This window comes from Castor canadensis, chromosome 6, assembly GCF_047511655.1.
Source record: "Castor canadensis chromosome 6, mCasCan1.hap1v2, whole genome shotgun sequence".
NCBI classification, from domain to species: domain Eukaryota; kingdom Metazoa; phylum Chordata; class Mammalia; order Rodentia; family Castoridae; genus Castor; species Castor canadensis.
Window position 1 is genome coordinate 61525040 of NC_133391.1, and position 20793 is coordinate 61545832.

Here is a 20793-nt window from a genome sequence, read left to right on the forward strand (position 1 = left end):
ATCAATTCTTAAACTTGGAACAAAATAGATTGTTATGACAATAATTACTTAATTTCAAGAAATAGTATTTCAAAGTTGGTTAAGAAGTGTCATTTCTTAGGCTGTGTTTTACTATTCTTTAGTCTTAATGGTCCTGTTTTTTTTTTTTTGAAAAATAAACAACTTTGGAACTTTTTGTGCTGATGATACTGTGAGTAGAGACCATTATGAAAAATTAAAGAATACAAGATACATATAGCTTTTATATTCTTAGTCTTTTTGGTAATATTATAACATTGTTATGGGCTGAAAAATGGTCTCAAATGATATCCACATGATAATCCTTCAAACCTGTTTTTGTTACCATATGGCAAACACTTAAGATGACGAGATTATTGATTGTCTGGATGAGTCCTAAATGCAATCATAAGTATTCTAAGGAAGAGGGAAAAGGGTATTTTACATACACAGCAAAAGACAAGGCAGTGTGATTGTGGGCCAAGACTGGAGTGATGCATCAGTAAGCCAAGGAATGCTCCTTGGTCCTGAAAGAAGCTTCTAGGATTCTCTCCCAGAATTTATAAAGGGAGGATAGCCCTGCCAATACCTTGATTCAGCCTAGTGAAACTGATTTCACACTTTGGCCTCCAAGATGTGAAAGAAAAAAATCTGTTGTTTTAAGTCACCAAATTTGTAGTAACTTGTTTAAAGTAGCCCTAGGAAACTAATATAGACGTGTTTTTACATGAACTCTAAATTTGAGAATGCATGTTTGTGCCATTGGAAAAAAAATAGTGGAAAAAATGTTCTTGAGTATATTACATCTCTTTCATGTTAAAGCTTCTCATCTGCTCTACTTTGTGTATTCCTACTCTTCTAATTGTAATGGTTTTACATGTATAGTTTTTCATGTTACGTAGGTAGGGCATTTGTTTTCCCAGATTTAATAAAATATAATTTCTTCATTTATCTTTTTATGAGTGTTTACATTCTAGTTAGTAGAGCTGTCCACATCTTCATATGGTATAGATTTTGCATTTTTCCCCTAAGAGCATACTCTATAAGTGAATTGTTGTAGTGATAGTAAGTTTGAAATTTTGTATTAATGCAGTAATCACTATAAACTTCTTATAATTCATATTTAGGACTGACACAAACATGCCTGCCTTAGTTTTATATCACTGTGACAAACTATTTGAGATAACCAGCTTATCCTTATCAGGAAAGATTTACTTTGGCTCATGATTTCAGTCTGTGGTTGCTTGGTCTCATTGCTTTGGGCCTGTGGTGAGGCAGTACATTATGGCAGGAATGGATGGTGGAGGCGATCTGTCCACCTCATAGTATCTGGGAAACAAAGAGACAGGAAGGGGCCAGGATCCCAATATCTACTTCAAGGGCACGTACTCAGTGATGTAAGGTACTTGCACTTGACCCCACCTCCTAATAGTCCCACAGACTGAGAACCAAGTTTTTCACAGTGTACCTTTGTGAGACATTCCAGATCCAAACTATAGCAAGGCCTTGGAGTTACAGACAATTGGGATTTTAAAGTTATGGGGAGAAAACTAATTATATATGAAACCAAACGTATTAGTAAGATTAGTAAGAAGCTAAGTAAAAAAAGAAATTTATGGACTCATACTAGAAATTCAAGTATAGTACCTAGGTTTCAGGGTTTCAAAGACTGTTATTAACATCTGGAGTTCCTATGATATGTAAGTCACTCTCAGGTTGGCCCTTAATGGCAAAGGTGGCCACCATTAGACTAGAGCTGTAATTTTGAAAGCATCTTTTTTCTAAAAATTATCTAGCAAAAGTTCCAAAACTGACTCTTACTCTCTTATATTGGGTTCCATGACTTTCATCACTATGAATTTGACTTTCTTCAAGTTAAGTCATGTCACATCCCATGAGCTGCCTGAATCTCAGAAACTGAAAATGGGGAACAATTGCTGCCTACTAGGAAGTTGAAGTGTTATTTGGATTATTTGAATTATTGCTGTATCATTAAAATACATGGATGATATTTTGAAATTTATGGGAAATTTTTCTTTGAAAATCTGTGATTCTGTCTAGATAAGACGTAGTTAAATAGTCTGTGTTGGAAGAAACTTGGCAATTTATTCTTGGGAATTTTTTTATTAGTTGATACCTTTGTCATAGAAAATAAAGTAACTTTTTTCTGTCAAAAGTTACTTCTTAATCCAAGGAAATAGTCTTGGCAAATCTCTTAATTTTTCAAATGATATTAAAAATACTATTTGAGAGCATGCATATATTTAATCATTGTTTCTCAAGTGAATGGCTTGACTTTTGAGGTTCCTTGAGCTATGTAGATCTGAACAACAATTTGGTGATAGCAGCAGTGGCTGTTACTAAAATTATGACTTCATAGTATTATCTCTAAGAAGTGTTAGAAAAATCTTTCTTCTACACTGATGTCCTATGCCTTCTTGATTTGTGCCTTGTTAAAAAGTCAGGATTTATGTATTCTCTTCATGTTTTGCATTTATACCTCCACTTATACCTTCTTTTCATGACTATTTAGTTCTTACAGTTAAATGAATTATTGGTGATTCTATACTGTATGGAAATTTTTATCATGCCATTTACTTTTTGAGAAGAATTTTGGAAACCCATCAGTAATATCTAAAGTTAATTTTATCCACAGAGTTTTTGTTCTGAGAAGTTTGATCAGGTATAGTAATGAATACTTGTGATCCCAATACTTGGGAGGCCGAGCAGGAATATTGTGAGTTCAAGGCCAGCCAAGGCTAAATAGCAGGACCTGTGTCAAAGGGGGGAGGGGGAAGGGTGAAGAGAAAGAAAGAAAAATAGAAATTTAAGAAATTTTGCCCTCTCTCTGTATCTCCTAAATTTCTGTTAGAGAAAATCTGAAGGGAAAAAATTTAAAAAGCATAATAGTTAAGTGATTAAACTAATTAGTTATTATCTAATGTGTTTAGGTATTAACAAAAATTATGAAGAATATCCTAAGGGTGGGTTAGCATTAGTGTAGGTGTAATCTCAACCTAGATAACAAACAGTATATGTAGCAGATTCTTAAAGTTACTTTGTCTGTTTTTGCTAAATCGCTTTTAGGAGATATCTTAGAAATATGTAATATTTCTAATTCTTTATAGAAGTCTCTTGGTATGGGAATTTCTGTAAGTCTTCCATTGCTAAAATTTACTAATTTCTATGTAATTATACTGGTACATTGGAACTGGTATTATAGTAGACATAATGTAACAATGTTTTTCTATCACAGTTGTGGTTTGTAGACAGTGTGTTCATTTAAAGAGAGTTATGCCCTGTCATTAAGGAAGAGGGTTTAATTGATGATAGTTTTACTTTGGTTTATATGGTATAGACATACGGGCTTTTTTGTGTTGTATGGTAATTGTAGTATTTTTTTCTGTGATGAGCCATATAGATTTTAATTTTATGTTTTGAAGACAGGGTCTCACTATATATCCTAGGCTGGCCTTGAACTCACTGTCCTCTTGTTTCAATTTTCTAAGTGCTGGGATTACAGGTATGAAACACCACACTCCTTGCTATATAAGAATCTTAAACAAAAAACAAACCGTGGTTTTGAATTAGAGTCTTACTAAATCTTAATGAGGGATTTAGTTTTCTTAAACATGGAATGATTTTGAGAATTCTGTGTCAAAGGAAAAATATAGAAAGTATAAAACCAGGAGGACATAATATCATATTTGTATTTATTTTTCTTTAACTCTAATGTAGCACATTTTAAGAAGAAATTTAAAAAGAATTTGTAAGCTTGTACCTTGGGGGCATGGTTATAAGTAAGAATGACAGAACAATTTTTTTCCATAATTATTTAGGCTCAAAGAGAATAATAAACTAAATTCTTTTCAATTTTTGTAGCATTAACATTTTACCTACTTGTAGGTGATGCTGTTTTTAAAATATTCCTTGAATTTTAGAATAATTTCTAAATGTGTAAGTAAAATTGTTCCAGAAGGGACTATTGCTCCTTTCTCCAGTGAGGTGATTTGATTTCTTTTATTTGGAGTGTTCCTGCTAAATACAGTGTTGTGGTATTTTTGTGAGAGGACTGTTAGTGAGTCTCTAACTCCTTGTCCCCATTGGTCATTTCAGCACTTACTATTCAGCTAGGACAGCCATTCTCAAACTTGTGGGTCTCAGGATCTTTTCATACTCTTAAACATTTTGAGGATCTCATATTTTGTTCTTGTGGAATGTATCAATTGATGTTTCCCCTGTTCAAAATTAAAAGAAGTATAAAAATGTTCCTGTATTTAATTGATTTAAAAATAAGTATTTGAACATCTTAAAAGCAGAGTGAACTTTACTTTCATTTCTAAAAGAGACAAAAGATAACAAAAGTGGCATTGTTTTACATAGTTTGCAAATGTCTTTAATATTTGGCTTAATAGAAAACAGATACATGTTCAAACATTTTTCAGCATTCAGTACATTGAAATATCACATGTGCTTACTTTTTGGAAAACTATGAAATTGTGAAATGGATCGTGACATTATTTGTTTTAATCATCTACTTAAATAATGCCCACCTGTAAGAAACTAGTGTTTCAAGACATACCACAAGACATAACAGGTACTTTTTTTTTTTTTTTGAACCTCCTATTCTATTCCTCCCACATAATTGGGATTACAGGTGTGTACCACCATGTTGAGTTTGTTTGTTGATGGGAGGATCTCACTAAGTTTTTGCCAGGGCTGGCCTTGATCTATGATAATCTGGACCTTCACCTCCTGAGTAGCTGGGATTACAGGAATGTATCTCCATGTTTTCGGCCTCAGTCTTTAAGAATGTTAGACCTCCTCGTATGTGTTATTGTCCTGCAACTTATTTAAATTAGTTAATAATGTTTTTTTCACTTGAATGGAATTATGAACTATAAAATGAAGTGTTTAGTAAAGTGAATTTTGGTGTAGTTAGGGTGAGATTGTATTTCCAAATATGTAAATTTTGTTGACTCATTGTTGAATTTTTCTTGGGAAAAAAATAGACCTGAGAATGAGTATTGCAACCTTGAAAATTAGAGGTGTTGGAAATTGGTAGAGCTAGCTTTCATGGGTTCACAATGGATGGCTTCTGTAGTGGTCTCATAAAAATCAGTCTTAACAACCGGAAATGAGCATACTATGAGCTATAGCTGGAAATTCTTCAAGTGTAAGGAACAGATACATGCAGAAGCTAGTTTTTGCCCATGAGTTGAGTTGTACTTACTCAGTTCAGTGGCTAAATTGATCAACACACATAGGTAGTAACCACTCCTCCATTACCATTCTTTCTAAACCTTTTTCTGACTTTCTTTTCCTTTACTTCTCCCACTTTCTAAAAAAATCTGTCATTTGGTTTTGCCTCCTAAATTTATGTTGCAGTGTGGTTTTCTTTTGTTTTGGCTTAGGGCACCTCCTGCCTCAAACCCTGCTTATTAGTTGCAACTTTTACTAAGTCTTAATTTAATTTGCTTGCTCATTGTTGAAAAACTGCCCAGACTTGTGCTGGGAAGTAAAATTATAGTTTGGTTTAAATATTTTTCCCATTCAAGTTTTTGTATATGGTCCTGGAAGAACTTTTGAAATGTGCATTTAATGTACGTTCTTTTTAAAAGTTTGGAAAAGTCCAAAAAATATAAAAGTTGAAACAGGAGCCAGTTGTACTTTCTGTTAGCTTTTGGGATTTTCCTTCTAGTATCTTTTCTACTCATACGTATACTTAATAACTCATAAAGATATTTTAAGGTGGGTGTGGTGATGCAGGCCTGTAATCCTAGCATTTGGGAGGGGATCCAGGAGGATGGGGAGATGATGTATAGCTTGGGTAACACAATAAGGTCCTGTCTCAACATTTTTTAAAAATATGCAGTTGTAAACAATAACAAAAAATTTAATGAGCAGCACTCTAATGTAAAAATAGTAAAAGTTTGTCTTTCACAATTATCTGTAAAGGTAGTTAAAGGCTGTATTGTATTCTACAGAATGGGTGTGACATAATTTGTTTAATTAGTCCTGGTTTAGATTACCTGTTCTTTTTTCAACTGTAAGGAACAATACAGCTTGCACATCTTTGTGTGTACACTTTTGCTTACTTTGAAAAGAGTAGGGCAAGTTTTGTCCAAAACTCTCTTCATGTTCTCATCAATATTTTGTCAGCCTTGACTAATTAATTAGCTTTTAACTATGTATACCCTTTTGGTACTATACCAAAACAGAAAAGTGGTAGTTTCTTGAAGGTCAGTTACATTATAGAGATAGAAGCCCTATCAAAACATTTTTTCTAATTGTTTACATTAAAATCCATTGTATTTTGGATGTATTATTTACTCAGGCTTGAGTTTACAACTACATGGATAGTCTCTTGGAAGATACTGGTTTACTAACTTACATAAATTTCAAATATTGATGTGTTCCATTATCCAAATTAAATCATAATTGTTAATTTCACCCAAGAAGTTTTTAAGTATTTGGAAACTGTCATCTTGGTAGACACAGTTTTTTACAAAATTCTAATTAATGCTTGACTTGAGTTCTATTAATGATAACAAATAATTGTCAGTTTTTCTTGAAGTGATGGAGACTTTGTGGATTCCTGAGAATGCCTTTTATTTGTTTCATTGCACTCACCAAGGACACATTTACAACAACTTAGAGATCTTAATAGTTTTTATTTTGATAAAAAAATTTGCCTTATTTTTTTCTCCAGAGTCCGGAAACACTACTTTCCATAAAATAGAATAAGTGTTCTGATAAGCTGAGCATAGAGAAGGGCTGAAAACAGCAGAAACAGAGAACAAGAAGGATTGGTTATTTCAAAGTTACTTTCCTTGTGAGGCACTGGGGACCAAGAATAGAGCAATAAAAACATAACCAGTTAACATCAGATTTCTTCAGGTCACATCTTCTGCAGAAGGATTAAAGCAGGGGAAATTTCAATATCATGCTGACTGAAACTAGCTTGTTTGGAAAATTTGACTGTTATTCCTCATTTCTCTTGGGGTTTTTTTGTTTTTTGTTTCTGTTTTTTTAAGGTCATATAAACAGCTTAATTTTCGGTTTGGTGACATGGAACTTTAACAAGGGTGACTCCATTTTGATATTCAGTCTGTTCTGTTGGGGCCCTGTGCAGGAGCTAGTTTTAAAATAATGGCCCATGTGATTTTTATTTAAAACACTGTTGAATAGAAGAGATGAAAGTGGATATTTTTGTCTTGCTTTCAGTCATTAATGGAAAGCATTCGGTTTGTTAGCTTGTAGTTTTCTGTAGGAGCTGTTTCTCAGATTTAGACAACTTATATTCCAAATTTTGCTGAGAGTTGTGTCATATGTTTTCTTTGTATTAATTAAAATGATCTTATGAAGGCTTGAAATGGAGCTCAGTGGTAGAGTAGTTGCCTAGTGTGTACAAGGCCCTAGGTTCAATCCTAGTACTGCAAAGCAAAACAAAACAAAAAACCTTATGTTTTTTCACACTTATTTCTGTTATAGTGAACTGCATTGGTGAATTTTTGAATATTAACTCTACCTTGCATTTCTGGACTAACTCATCAGTTATGGTCTCTTATGCACTTTTATGTACATAATGCCCCAACCAGTCCCATAAGGATGTCATACTTACTGAATTAATTCAGAAAGTAAGATTCCTTAAATGCTTTCCCATTTTTAGAAACCTTTGAAAGCATTTGAAGGAAAAAGCCCTAGTCATTTAATAAGCCCAAATCTTATTTCTACCTTATTCGGGGACCATTTCTGCATGACTTTAGCTATTGGAAATGTAGTTTGTGAGCCACGAGGAAGCAGCGAAGCTCTTTGACAGACCTTACATTAAAGAACTTCAAAACCTCTTTATTTCTACATCTTACATATATAGCTCCAGCAAACTTTGATGATCCAGTTTCCCTGCACCCTACAGATCAGAAGCAACAAAGTAAAGAGTAGAAATGAGTTATTAGAGGTTGTTAAATTGTAAGCATAAAAATAAACAACTTTCAGTGGCATGGAGGAAAAAGAATAGCATTGTGGAAAGAATTTTAAAAGCTTAGTAGCTGAGAACTGTTGAAAAATCCTAGGGCTAAGAGCTGTGTATAAATGTTAATTGTAATTCCAGACTCTTAATGCACATAACGTAGTAAAAGTAGGATTTCAGAGTTGGAATAAACTTTAGTAAGCCTCTCATTCACTATTTTTGAAATTTTTCTTTGCTTTTACACATGTGATCAAGTAGATAAAACCCATATGATAAGATTGGCTATTGTAGGAGCAGCTTATATTAAGATAAGTGATTTCCCAGTGTTGGGGGAAATGGTACAAGGATGTATGCAGTGTGCGATTTGTGTGCATGCATGCACACAGACGTGTGTGTGTATATGACAGAGAGTGAGTGTGTGGTGTGTTTGTGTGAGTTTGTAGGCAGTGTTGACATACATGTGTGGGAATGTATCAGAATCTATTTCTGGAGAGGGGATCGTGAATGCAGCTTGAATTTGTTTCCATTCCCCACTCCTGCCATAATTGTGCTGTCTCACACCATGTTCTGTTGCCTCATTCATATTTACATTTGACAAATACTGGTCTTATCCAAATTATACTTGATAATATCCTTTTTTTTTTTTCCATACTGGGGTTTGAACTCAGGACCTCAACTTGCTAGGCAAGTACTCTACCACTTGAGCCACTCCACAAGCCCTCAAATTATACTTGAGAGGTAGAACGATAAGCCAGCCATACAGCTAAGCTGGTGATTATTAGGCCAGAAAGAGGAACCTGGTTGTACTGGTTTCTAGTTGTGTTTTCTATTCTTCTGCTGCTACAATAATATATATTCAGAATGATAAGGTCAACAACAAGAATGAAACTGCTTCCAAAATTCTTTATTAAGAAGAATGGTGAAGTGTCATTTTGGCAAGATCCCTACCCCCTTTTTGAGACAGAGTTTCTCCTACATTGCCGAGGCTGCCTTCAAACTTGAGACCCTCCTTCCTCATACTCCCCAGTGAGGGCATTACAGTTACTCTAGCTATACCTGGCTTTCTTTTTAACATTACTGAAAAAAAATCAGTCCAAGGTAAAACTGAGACATTTTTCATTGAAGAATTTAATTTCCTCATAAGGCACTAATAGATAAAATACAATATTAAGGTAAATTAATCAGTTATTACATGTTTATTGGAAATCTCTTAGTTCTAAAAATAAAGTACACATGACCTCAAACTTTATATGTGAAGTTTGTGTTATTTTGTACAGCTACACAGTGGATTGTTGCTAACTTAGTGTCTTAACACATGAGGCTTTGTTGTCCATAGATATAAAGGGACAACTGTATATGGGTGTGGAGCTATCTAACCAGAAGGGTGAAAACCCAGGAGTTTTGCCCACATCTGTGGGAAGAGGATTTATAGGGCATGTACACCAAGTGCTGGGAATTCTGGGAGATGGTCTTAGCAGCAAGCCTACCACAGGTTTATTAGAGAGCCATGACTCCCTTGTTCAATATAGTATTCTAAGTATTCCTCTAGGGCATGGAAAAGCCAAGTACACGAGGTGGTGGAGAGACAATGAAGTATTCCTTATACTGTTACTCAGTAATGTAGCTACATAGAAGTGTAGCCAGGCTACAGTATGGACATCAGGAGAAGGTGTAGGGAGGGAGGAGGTTTGGTCAGGAAAAACGTATTATATATTTGTAAAAAGTAAAAATACTGCTATAGTTTTTAAAACTATAAAATTAAAAACTTGTTTATTGATTTTCTGGGGGTTTTTTTGGGGGAAGGAGGGATGATACTGTGGTTTGCCCCTGTTAGGCAAGTGCTCTACCACTTGAGCCATACTTTCAGCCCTGTTTATTGATTTTCTAGGAAGAAAGGCTTAGTATTTAAGATAATGAAATTATTAAATGACCTTTTCTTTTCCCCTAGATGGTATACCTCAAGTTTACTATTTTGGTCCTTGTGGTAAATACAATGCCATGGTGCTGGAGCTGCTGGGACCTAGTTTGGAAGACTTGTTTGACTTGTGTGACAGAACATTTTCTCTTAAAACAGTTCTCATGATTGCTATACAGCTGGTAAGTAATACAGGGTGTTCTGAAGTTCATGCATATGGTTCATTGGTCACAAATTTAAGTTAAAAGCTTTATTAAAGTTTTTTTGACATCTTAAAGACCATTTGACCTATGCAATACAAATGTTTCTACTTTTCATATTGTCTTTCTGATGTAGATAACTTTAACTTAAAATACTCAAGAGGTGCAGATCAGGAAGATTGGGGTCCAGGCTTCCTGGGTATAAATGTGAAATCCTGTCACCCCTAAAATAACTAAAGCAAAAGGGGCTGGGGAGGGGCTCAAGAGGTAGAGCACCTAACAAGTGCAAGGCCCAGAGTTCAATTCCCAGTATCCCCCAGATACCCCAAGATGCCCCCAAAGACAAAAACTAATGTGAGTGTGTTGCAGAAGTCTTTAAATTGTGTTTTATTCATTGACTCATTAATTCTACTTCTTTTTAATTATCTTATGGAAGTAGCCAGATGTACTTTAAGTTTTATGCTCAAGGATAGATACAATAAAAAAATGGGAAACAACTCAAATGTGCATAATTAACAGAATAAATTGGATAAATTATTAAAATTATAATCTTAAAACAATATGCAACTATGAAAAATTATGCAATAATAAAATGTTTCATGACTTGGATAATACTCATAAGATATCATTAATTAAAGCATGGGTCATGGAATATTATATATAATCTAAATTTGTTGATGTAAACAAACCAGAATGACTTATGTGACAATAAGTTTACATTGCATTTTTAATCATAATTGTCACTAAATGAAGCAGTTTTCTTATTTGTAATGTGATATTTTGTATGATGAATATTATTTGAAAATCTATAAGCAGTTAATATAAATGTCCTATATTATTATTATTAATAAAAATTTCCAATTTTTTATTTCTAAGTGTTTAATAGCATAAAAGAAGTTGTAAAAAAGAAAATAAATACTGAATGATGGTGCCAGTTATTTTTATTTAACAGGTTAATCTCTTAAATTTCTTAGATTATAAAAGTTGCCAAGTTATTGAACTGAGGAAGAATAATGCAACTTTATGAGGAAGTCTATTTATGCTTTAGAGTTTGATTTTTTTAATCATAAAGCCTTTTGATTTTATGACATAGCATCTTAGAATGTGTTGATTGAGTCAGCTTACTGATAGGAAATGAATTCATAAATTTGCTTTCAGTTGTCAGTTACCATAATATTAAAGGCATACATTTTAAATCACAATCAAGTTAATTGTAGGGGGAATTACACACTAACAGTCATGTTAACCTTTAAAGTGTTAAAGCAATTTGTTAACCTTTAAAGTGTTGAAGCAATTTCTGATATTTTCTTTTTTATATTGTTTTCATTGTGAAAGTTCTGTCTTGTATTTTTTAAAATAAGTTTCTTTTACTGTTCTTAAACCAAGATTTCTCGCATGGAATATGTCCATTCAAAGAACTTGATATACAGAGATGTAAAACCTGAGAACTTCTTAATAGGACGACCAGGCAACAAAACCCAGCAAGTTATTCATATTATAGATTTTGGTTTGGCAAAGGAATATATTGATCCAGAGACAAAGAAACATATACCGTACAGAGAACACAAGAGCCTTACAGGAACAGCTAGATATATGAGCATTAACACACATTTAGGAAAAGGTAAGTATAGAATTTGAATTCAGCAGGTATGCTGGCAATGTGAGTTTATATTTGTTACTGTGGTTCAGTTTTTGCTATAGTTTGTATTGTAATTTTAACTATCATACATGTAGAGTTTACTTTTATTTGTACTTTAATAATACTCTTAGTAAGTTGCTATAGAGTGAATGAATGATGCAAGATACAATGAATGATACATTCTCTTCTTATAGCGATAATTTGGAATGTTCAGCTTTGATACAATTAGAGAGATATATTTGATTGTTCCTATTAAAGAATAAGAAATAATACTTAATTTTAACTGAATTTAGTGCATGTGAAGCTTTTTGATTGAGATTATAGCTCTCCTATATGGCTAGACAATGGGCCAGCAACCTAATTCTAATAGCACATGCTATAGAGGTAGGCAGAGCCAACTTCTAGCTGGCTGAAGTGTATCCTTACTGTATGACTTTGGGAAAATCAAAGCTTTATAAGGTAGTTTCTTATTTGTATAAAGGGTAAAATAAAACCTTTTAGAGTTTTTATAGCTTTTTTTCCCCTCCTGGTCCACATTAATTTATTTGTTGTATAGTTTTAGTCTTTTTCACCTAGAATAATTCCTTAGCCTGTCTTTTTTTTTTTTAATTCATATGTGCATACAATGTTTGGGTCATTTTTCCCCCCCTTTCCCCCACCCAATCCCTTACCCATACCAACCTCTTGCTACCAGGCAGAAACTATTTTGCCCTTATCTCTAATTTTGTTGAAGAGAGACTATAAGCAATAATAGGAAGGACCAAGGGTTTTTGCTAGTTGAGTGAAGGATAGCTATACAGGGAGTTGACTCACATTGCTTTCCTGTACATGCGTTACCTTCTAAGTTAATTCTTCTTGAACTAACCTTTTCTCTAGTTCCTGGTCCCCTTCTCCTATTGGCCTCAGTCGCTTTAAAGTATCTGCATTAGTTTCTCTGTGTTAAGGGCAACAAATGCTATCTAGTTTTATGGATGTCTTACTTATCCTCATACCTCCCTTGTGTGCTCTCGCTTTATCATGTGATCAAAGTCCAATTCCCCTTGTTGTGTTTGCCCTTGATCTAATGTCCGCATATGAGGGAGAACATACGATTTTTGGTCTTTTGGGCCAGGCTAACCTCATTCAGAATGGTGTTCTCCAGTTCCATCCATTTGCCTGCGAATGATAACATTTCATTCTTTTTCATGGCTGCATAAAATTCCATTGTGTATAGATACCACATTTTCTTAATCCATTCACTGGTAGTGGGGCATCTTGGCTGTTTCCATAACTTGGCTATTGTGAATAGTGCCGCAATAAACATGGGTGTGCAGGTGCCTCTGGAGTAACCTGTGTCACAGTCTTTTGGGTATATCCCCAAGAGTGGTATTGCTGGATCATATGGTAGATCTATGTTTAGATTTTTAAGAAGCCTCCAAATTTTTTTCCAGAGCGGTTGTACTAGTTTACCATTCCCACCAACAGTGTAACGCATCCTCGCCAACACCTGTTGTTAATGGTGTTGCTGAGGATGGCTGTTCTAACAGGGGTGAGGTGGAATCTTAGTGTGGTTTTAATTTTTATTTCCTTTATTGCTAGGGATGATGAGCATTTTTTCATGTGTTTTTTGGCCATTTGAATTTCTTCTTTTGAGAAAGTTCTGTTTAGTTCACTTGCCCATTTCTTTATTGGTTCATTAATTTTGGGAGAGTTTAGTTTTTTGAGTTCCCTATATATTCTGGTTATCAGTCCTTTGTCTGATGTGTAGCTGGCAAATATTTTCTCCCACTCTGTGGGTGTTCTCTTCAGTTTAGAGACCATTTCTTTGTTGAGCAGAAGCTTTTTAGTTTTATGAAGTCTCATTTATCTATACTATCTCTTAGTTGCTGTGCTGCTGGGGTTTCATTGAGAAAGTTCTTACCTATACCTACTAACTCCAGAGTATTTCCTACTCTTTCCTGTATCAACTTTAGAGTTTGAGGTCTGATATTAAGATCCTTGATCCATTTTGAGTTAGTGTTGGTATAGGGTGATAAACATGGATCTTGTTTCTCCATTGTATGTTTTTAGTGCCTTTGTCAAAGATAAGTAGGTTATAGTTGTGTGGCTTCATATCCAGGTCCTCTGTTCTGTTCCACTGGTCTTCATGTCTGTTTTTGTGCCAGTACCATGCTGTTTTTATTGTCATTGCTTTGTAATATAGTTTGAAATCGGGTATTGTGATACCTCCAGCATTGTTCTTTTTACTGAGTATTGTCTCGGCTATTCGTGGCCTCTTATGTTTCCATATAAAGTTAACGGTAGATTTTTCAATCTCTTTGATGAATGTCATTGGAATTTTGATGGGAATTGCATTAAACATGTAGATTACTTTTGGGAGTATAGATATTTTTACTATGTTGATTCTACCAATCCATGAGCATGGGAGATCTCTCCACTTTTTATAGTGTTCCTCAGTCTCTTTCTTCAGAAGTTTATAGTTTTCCTTGTAGAGGTCATTCACATCCTTTGTTAGGTTTACACTTAGGTATTTGATTTTTTTGAGGCTACTGTAAATGGGATTGTTTCATATATTCTTTCTCAGTTTGTTCATTATTAGTGTATAGAAATTCTAATGGTTTTTCTATGTTGATTTTATATCCTGCTACATTGCTATAGCTATTGATGGTGTCTAGGAGCTTTTGAGTAGAATTTTTTGGGTTTTTAAGGTATAGGATCATGTCGTCTGCAAATAGAGATATTTTGACAGTCAGCCTTTCTTTTTTTTTTTTCATTTTTCTTTTATTATTCATATGTGCATACAAGGCTTGGTTCATTTCTCCCCCCTGCCCCCACCCCCTCCCTTACCACCCACTCCACCCCCTCCCGCTCCCCCCCCTCAATACCCAGCAGAAACTATTTTGCCCTTATCTCTAATTTTGTTGTAGAGAGAGTATAAGCAATAATAGGAAGGAACAAGGGGTTTTGCTGGTTGAGATAAGGATAGCTATACAGGGCATTGACTCACATTGATTTCTGTGCGTGGGTGTTACCTTCTACGTTAATTCTTTTTGATCTAACCTTTTCTCTAGTTCCTGGTCCCCTTTTCCTATTGGCCTCAGTTGCTTTAAGGTATCTGCTTTAGTTTCTCTGCATTAAGGGCAACAAATGCTAGCTAGTTTTTTAGGTGTCTTACCTATCCTCACCCCTCCCTTGTGTGCTCTCGCTTTTATCATGTGCTCATAGTCCAATCCCCTTGTTGTGTTTGCCCTTGATCTAATGTCCACATATGAGGGAGAACATACGATATTTGGTCTTTTGGGCCAGGCTAACCTCACTCAGAATGATGTTCTCCAATTCCATCCATTTACCAGCAAATGATAACATTTCGTTCTTCTTCATGGCTGCATAAAATTCCATTGTGTATAGATATGACAGTCAGCCTTTCTTAATAGTACATGACCTTTATTTTTGAGGAGCATTAGCTCGGTTGTAGAATAACCCCAGTTTTGGGTCTCTTATTCATGATTGGCTTTTGGAGTGCATACCACAGAAGTGGTCTGTTCTCATTGCAGCATGTCAGTGGGCACATGATATAACTAGTTCCAGGTACTTTTGATTACTTACTGAAGGTGGTGTCTGCTGAGTTTCTCCACTAAAAAACTTATTTTTCCTTTGTAAGTAAAAATTGCTTTGTTGGTTGATCTTTGAGCTTATGTTTATATCTTACTCTTCAGCAAATTTTAGCATCTATTCATGATTTTCTGTCTCTGTCATTTCTTACATATTAGTGATATTCTAACAAAAGCACAGACTTTACCTTCTATCTCTATTTATTGCTTTATTTATATCGGTATGGACCGTGAATTCTTATTTTCCATATTATGTATTGAATGTACTACTTCCTTTGTTTGTTTTGATGTTCAAAGGGTCTCAAGTTTGGCCACTGCTTGTTCCTTCAAGCTGGCTCCTCTTGATACGTTCTCATGATTCTTCAAGCACTTCCTTCCTTTCTGATTATAGCAAGTTCTTCCAAACTTATCTAACGGTTTTTCTGCTGTAGCTCCATAATCTTCCTTCACTCCAAGAAGTTGTAGGTGCTTTTGTTGAATGATGGTAGTATTTCAAAACTAATATTTGACTACTGGGTATGCTCATTTCTGTGATTTGTTATTGCTGCTAGGCCCTTTCTCCTGCAGAAATAGGAAATTTGTATACGTATGTGTGTATATTCATGTAGAAAGAAATATGCCTCTATTTGTGTATGCACATACATACATATATTAATATCATTTATAAAAGCCTCAAGTTTATTTTGATACTTGTGATTTTAATTCATCATTACAAGATATTTCCCCCAAAGTATTTAATTCTTTTCTTTCTGTACTTATATCTTCCCTTGTCAACTATGAGAAATCTGCCTATCACTACTTATTTATTCATTTGTAGAAGCCTAGAATAGTGAGAAAGTAGTTTTAGAATTGCCAAGTGATACCACTTTGTAAAGCAAGCTTACTAGAATTATAGTATTTTTATTCTTATTTTACTAAAGAGTTTTTTTTAGTTGAATGAAAATTTACACTGAGTAAAGTACATAATATTTGAGAGTATAATTTTTGAGTATTGGCAAATATATACACATTGTAACCCATAAACCTATCATTATCTTGAAGATTTCCTTCTTTCTCCTTCGCAATCCCTGCCTTCTCTGGAAGCAGCCACTTACTTGATTTTACCGTAGGTTAATTTTGCAAATGCTGTTGCATCGTGTCATTGGAATCATCTAGTCTGTTGCTCAGTATGATGTCTGTGAAATTCATCTATGTTGTTCCAAGTATCAGCAGTTCATTCCATTTAATGTTGAGTAGTAGTTCATAGCATAAACACACCACATATTGTTTATCTATCTGTGGCAGACATTGGATTCACATTAGCAGTTTTTGACTATTATGAATAAAACTTCAGTGGCATTCTTGCAGATCTTTTTCTTTCTTCTTTTGTTTTATGTAATGGTTTAATGTACAAAGTTTTATAGGTGTCCTTAGGCCTTCACAAATAAGAACAGGGCTTGGTAGAATTAATAGAGGTTGTGAATGAAATCAACAATTCAGAAACCCAAATGGAAACACAATACTATAAAGCAAGATGCACTGGGAGAAACATAAACTACAGTAAAGCCTCATTAACTTAAGACCCATTAGAGACAAGGTGAGTTTGATTAGGTAAAGAACATAAATAAATTTATAAGAAAAGTATTTAAAATCTCCATGAAATAGAAATGTATATTTTCAAGGATAAAAAGTACACTGAATTCATTGAAAGAAGAGGTGTCACCACTTACAGATCCTTACGGAGAGTGTATGATACAATTGAAAGGAGTGATTGGGAATTGGCATGTCCATTGGTAAACGAGTGCATTCTAGGCAGAAGCTCCACCACTTGAGCCATACCACTAGAGTAACGAGTGCATTCTAAAGACAGCTTTGAAACTGTTTAAGTAGTGCAAACAGGCTTCATTACATACTGTTAATTTACTTCCACAAACCATTCAGTTTAACCTACTACCTTAAATTCCAAAAGTGGGAAACAAGCCATTCACATAAGATTCCAGCATTATCCTTAGCAAAAACAGTATTAATGAAATTTCAGTTTGGAGAGCTAATGTAGCAAGTAAGATGCAAATATTGCTGGAAGCAGAATTGGGTGAAGAGTAGGCAATCCACATGGTATTATACGAGTGGTTCCTACACTCATTTGAAAGGCAAAGCTGCAATCTTACAATGAAACAGTAGTACTACTGCTTAGTAGCAGGTGTTTTCTGGGGAAAGAAGAGAGAAATTTTGAAGGCAGTCATATGTTGAACTGTTTAAATTGTTTCAACATCACACATTAGCAGCAAGATACATTCAATGTTTCAGGGAAAGATTCCTCTCACAGATCTTTTTGTGGGCATATGTTCTCTTGGAATTGTTGTGTCATGCAATAGGTGTTATTTAACTTTATAGAAACTACTAATCAGTTCCCCAAAGTTTGCACTTTTTAAAAAATTTCTGCCAGCAATGATTAAGAGTCTGTTTCACATTCTTGACAATATTTTGTGTTGTCCTTTTCATTTTAGCCTTCTAATGCATATATTGTGGTATTTTATTTCCCTGTAATTAATGTTTTGAGCTCTGTTTTGTTTTTTGGTCATTTGTTTATCTTTTGTGAAGTGTGTGTCATTTTATTATTGATTTGTAGGAGTCCTTTATATGTTATGAATGCAAATCCCTTGTCAAGTGTAGGCATTGTGAATATTTTCTTCTATTCTCTACTTGCCTGTTAATTTTTTTAATGGTGTCTTTTGATCAGCAAGAGTTGAATATGAAGTGTAATTTATCAGTTTTTTCTTTTATGACTTACTTTTTGAATCCTAAGTGCCATAAAAGCTTTAGTCCTAGATGGTAAAGGTACTTTATGTTTCTATAAGCTTTATAGTTTTAGTTTTTACTTTTATATCTGTGATTCATCTAGAATTTAGAGGTTGAAGGTTTTTTTATGGTATCATATTCTTTCCCATTGAGTTCCTTTTGTGTGTTTCTAAAAAAAAAAAAAAAAACCCATTGTATTTGTAATTTTTTTTTTCTAAAGCCATGGTCAGTGCTTAGGTCAGATTCTATTCCTGACATTTCACTCATAAGGCATGGACATAGACCTGGAATATAACTCAGTGTGGTAGAGGGCAAAGCCTTGGGTTTGATCCCCAGTACCATAAGAAAACAAGGGATAAATTGGAAAGTATAGTACTCAGTATATATCCCTCATCACTGCTCAAAAGTACAATATAAAATCAGACTTGGACAGGACCTTAGGAATTATCTAATCCAAAATCCAACTTCCACCTTCTGATCTTGGCTTATTATCTAAGTACTCTCTCCAGACCCACCTATATATACACTGCTGTGCCCCTGCTCTACCTCTCAGTGAGAATCAAAGAGTACTTGGCATCTTTCTTCACAGCCTACCTTTCAAGCAGGCTCATGGTAATTTTTTTCCCTTTAGGCATCTAAAATACCAGAAGAATATAAATTTGCCTTTCTTTAGGAAAAGTAAGTTTCAAAGACTTTAATGACAAAAATCCCATAAATTGTATTCAGGTAATATTTTTAGTGAATGAGTTCATTCACTACATGCAATAGTAAACTTTCCTGATAGATTTAAAATATAATTGGGTAAACTCAGGACTTTCAGGATTATGCCTTCTGAATGCTATACCGCATGCACAATGTCTGTGAGAAATTTCATTTCAGAGGAGTTGTTAACAGACCATTTTATAACAACTAACAAAGGTTCAGCTCTATTTTATTGTGTGACATGAAGTCACAACTTCCTTATGGACTAATGTTCTTAATATGAACAATGGTAAATGTAATAGCTTTCTATTTGTAGAAATGGCAAAATGAATGATATGTTTGTCCTTGGTGGGAAAAGCCTTTAGAACTGGGGAAATGGCATTTAATTATTGCAGCAATCTCTTTTTTACTCCTAGTTCAGGAAGAAAACACACACACACACAAAATATTTCTTTGGCAAGCACTACAACAATAAGAGCCTTAATCTTTTCTTTAAAAAACTCTGCTTCTGAATTTTAATATAGATGGAATAGATATGTGAAATTAATAGAGAAAATTATTTGTTTGTCAGGTTATATAAATTTGTATTTTAAAATAAGTTAAGAGTAAGCCAAAGTAATTTGAGTTTGGGTACACCACCTTCTGTAACTTTGCCTTGAACATGGAGTGTTTTGTGGTATTTTAAGTTTAGAGTGCATGGCTTCATGAGGAGTCAGGAGACATAATCTGACACTTTAGTGATTTTACTTTTAGTTATCTAATTTCAGCCTTCCCTGCTTTTCCAGGATCTTGGTGGTTATTTCTCATTTATTTATTTTTGTATTGTGCCCTTTAGGCAAGTGCTCTACTGTTGAGCTGCACCATCAGCCTCTTTTTGCTTACTTTTTAGTTTGTGTTTGTTTTGCTTTTTTGAGACAGGCTCTCAACAGGTAGCCCAGGTTTGCCTGTGGAACTCCTGATGCTCTTCTCTACCTCCATAGAGGTGTGTGCCACCACACCTGGCTCCTTTGCTGTTTACTTTTATTTTTTAATGATCTTGAAGATGAATTATACTTTGTTATATTCTGATTTTTTTCTTTTATTTTTATTAACATATTGTTGTACTGGGGTACATTGTAACATTTGCAAAAGTGCTTACAATATATTTTAGTTAGATTTATCCTCTCCGTCATTCTCTCCATTATTTTCCATCACCCCTTCTTAGAATAATTTCAATAGGTCTTATTGTTCCATTTTCATACATGGGTACATAGTATTTCCACCATATTTGCTCTCTACTCTTTCTTTATATCCTCACCCCTTCCCACTGGTCCCAACCTCCAGATTGGACCTGTTTTACCTTCCTCTCCTTTGTTTTTGAAAAAAGACATTTTTTGTTTGTTTAAATAGCTATACAGGGAGTTCCATTATGACAAAGCCTCATTCATTCATTATTCTTTGGTACTTGCTTGTTTACATGGATTTTCAAAGTAAGAGTATTTGGTTGTATGAATGCTACATGAGTTTATAAGTACTTTTCCTTTTTGAGATTGACACAGTATCAGATTGAAACAAGAAAAAGATTTTTCCAATGTAATATGGTAGAACAGTATAAAATCTAACTGCACAACTTGTTGTCTTTATTTTTTGTTTAGTTTTTTGGTGGTACTAGGGGTTGAGCTGAGGACCTTGCCCTTGTTAGGCAGGTGCTCTACCACTTGAACCATGCCTCCAGCCCTTTTTGCTCTTGTTATTTTGGAGATAAGGTCTTGCTTTTTCCCCTGGGCTGTCCTGGACTATGTTCTTCCTGTTTTATGCTTATTGCTGTCACTAGGATGTCCACCATTAGTTGAGATGAGCTCTTGGAAACTTTTTGCTCCAGCTGGCTTGGAACCATGATCCTCCTGAGCTCTACCTCCTAAGTAACAAGGATTGCAGGTGTTAGCCACTGTGCCTGACTCAGTCTTTATTTTTGAAATACTTGTTGATCTTAATTAGGCAGTTAATGTTCAAAAAGCAGA

The 20793-nt window shown here is 34.4% G+C and overlaps 1 protein-coding gene across 12 annotated transcripts in view; it reads left to right on the top strand.

Moving 5' to 3' along the window:
- Csnk1g3 (casein kinase 1 gamma 3) overlaps window positions 1–20793 on the top strand; it is a 104134-nt gene that overhangs the window by 40882 nt on the left and 42459 nt on the right. For all 12 annotated transcript variants that reach the window (XM_074076576.1, XM_074076575.1, XM_074076580.1 and 9 more), the window contains 2 exons: window positions 9918–10066; window positions 11471–11705. In XM_074076576.1, coding sequence (XP_073932677.1) covers window positions 9918–10066; window positions 11471–11705 — 384 coding nt within the window. The remainder of the gene's footprint in view (window positions 1–9917; window positions 10067–11470; window positions 11706–20793) is intronic.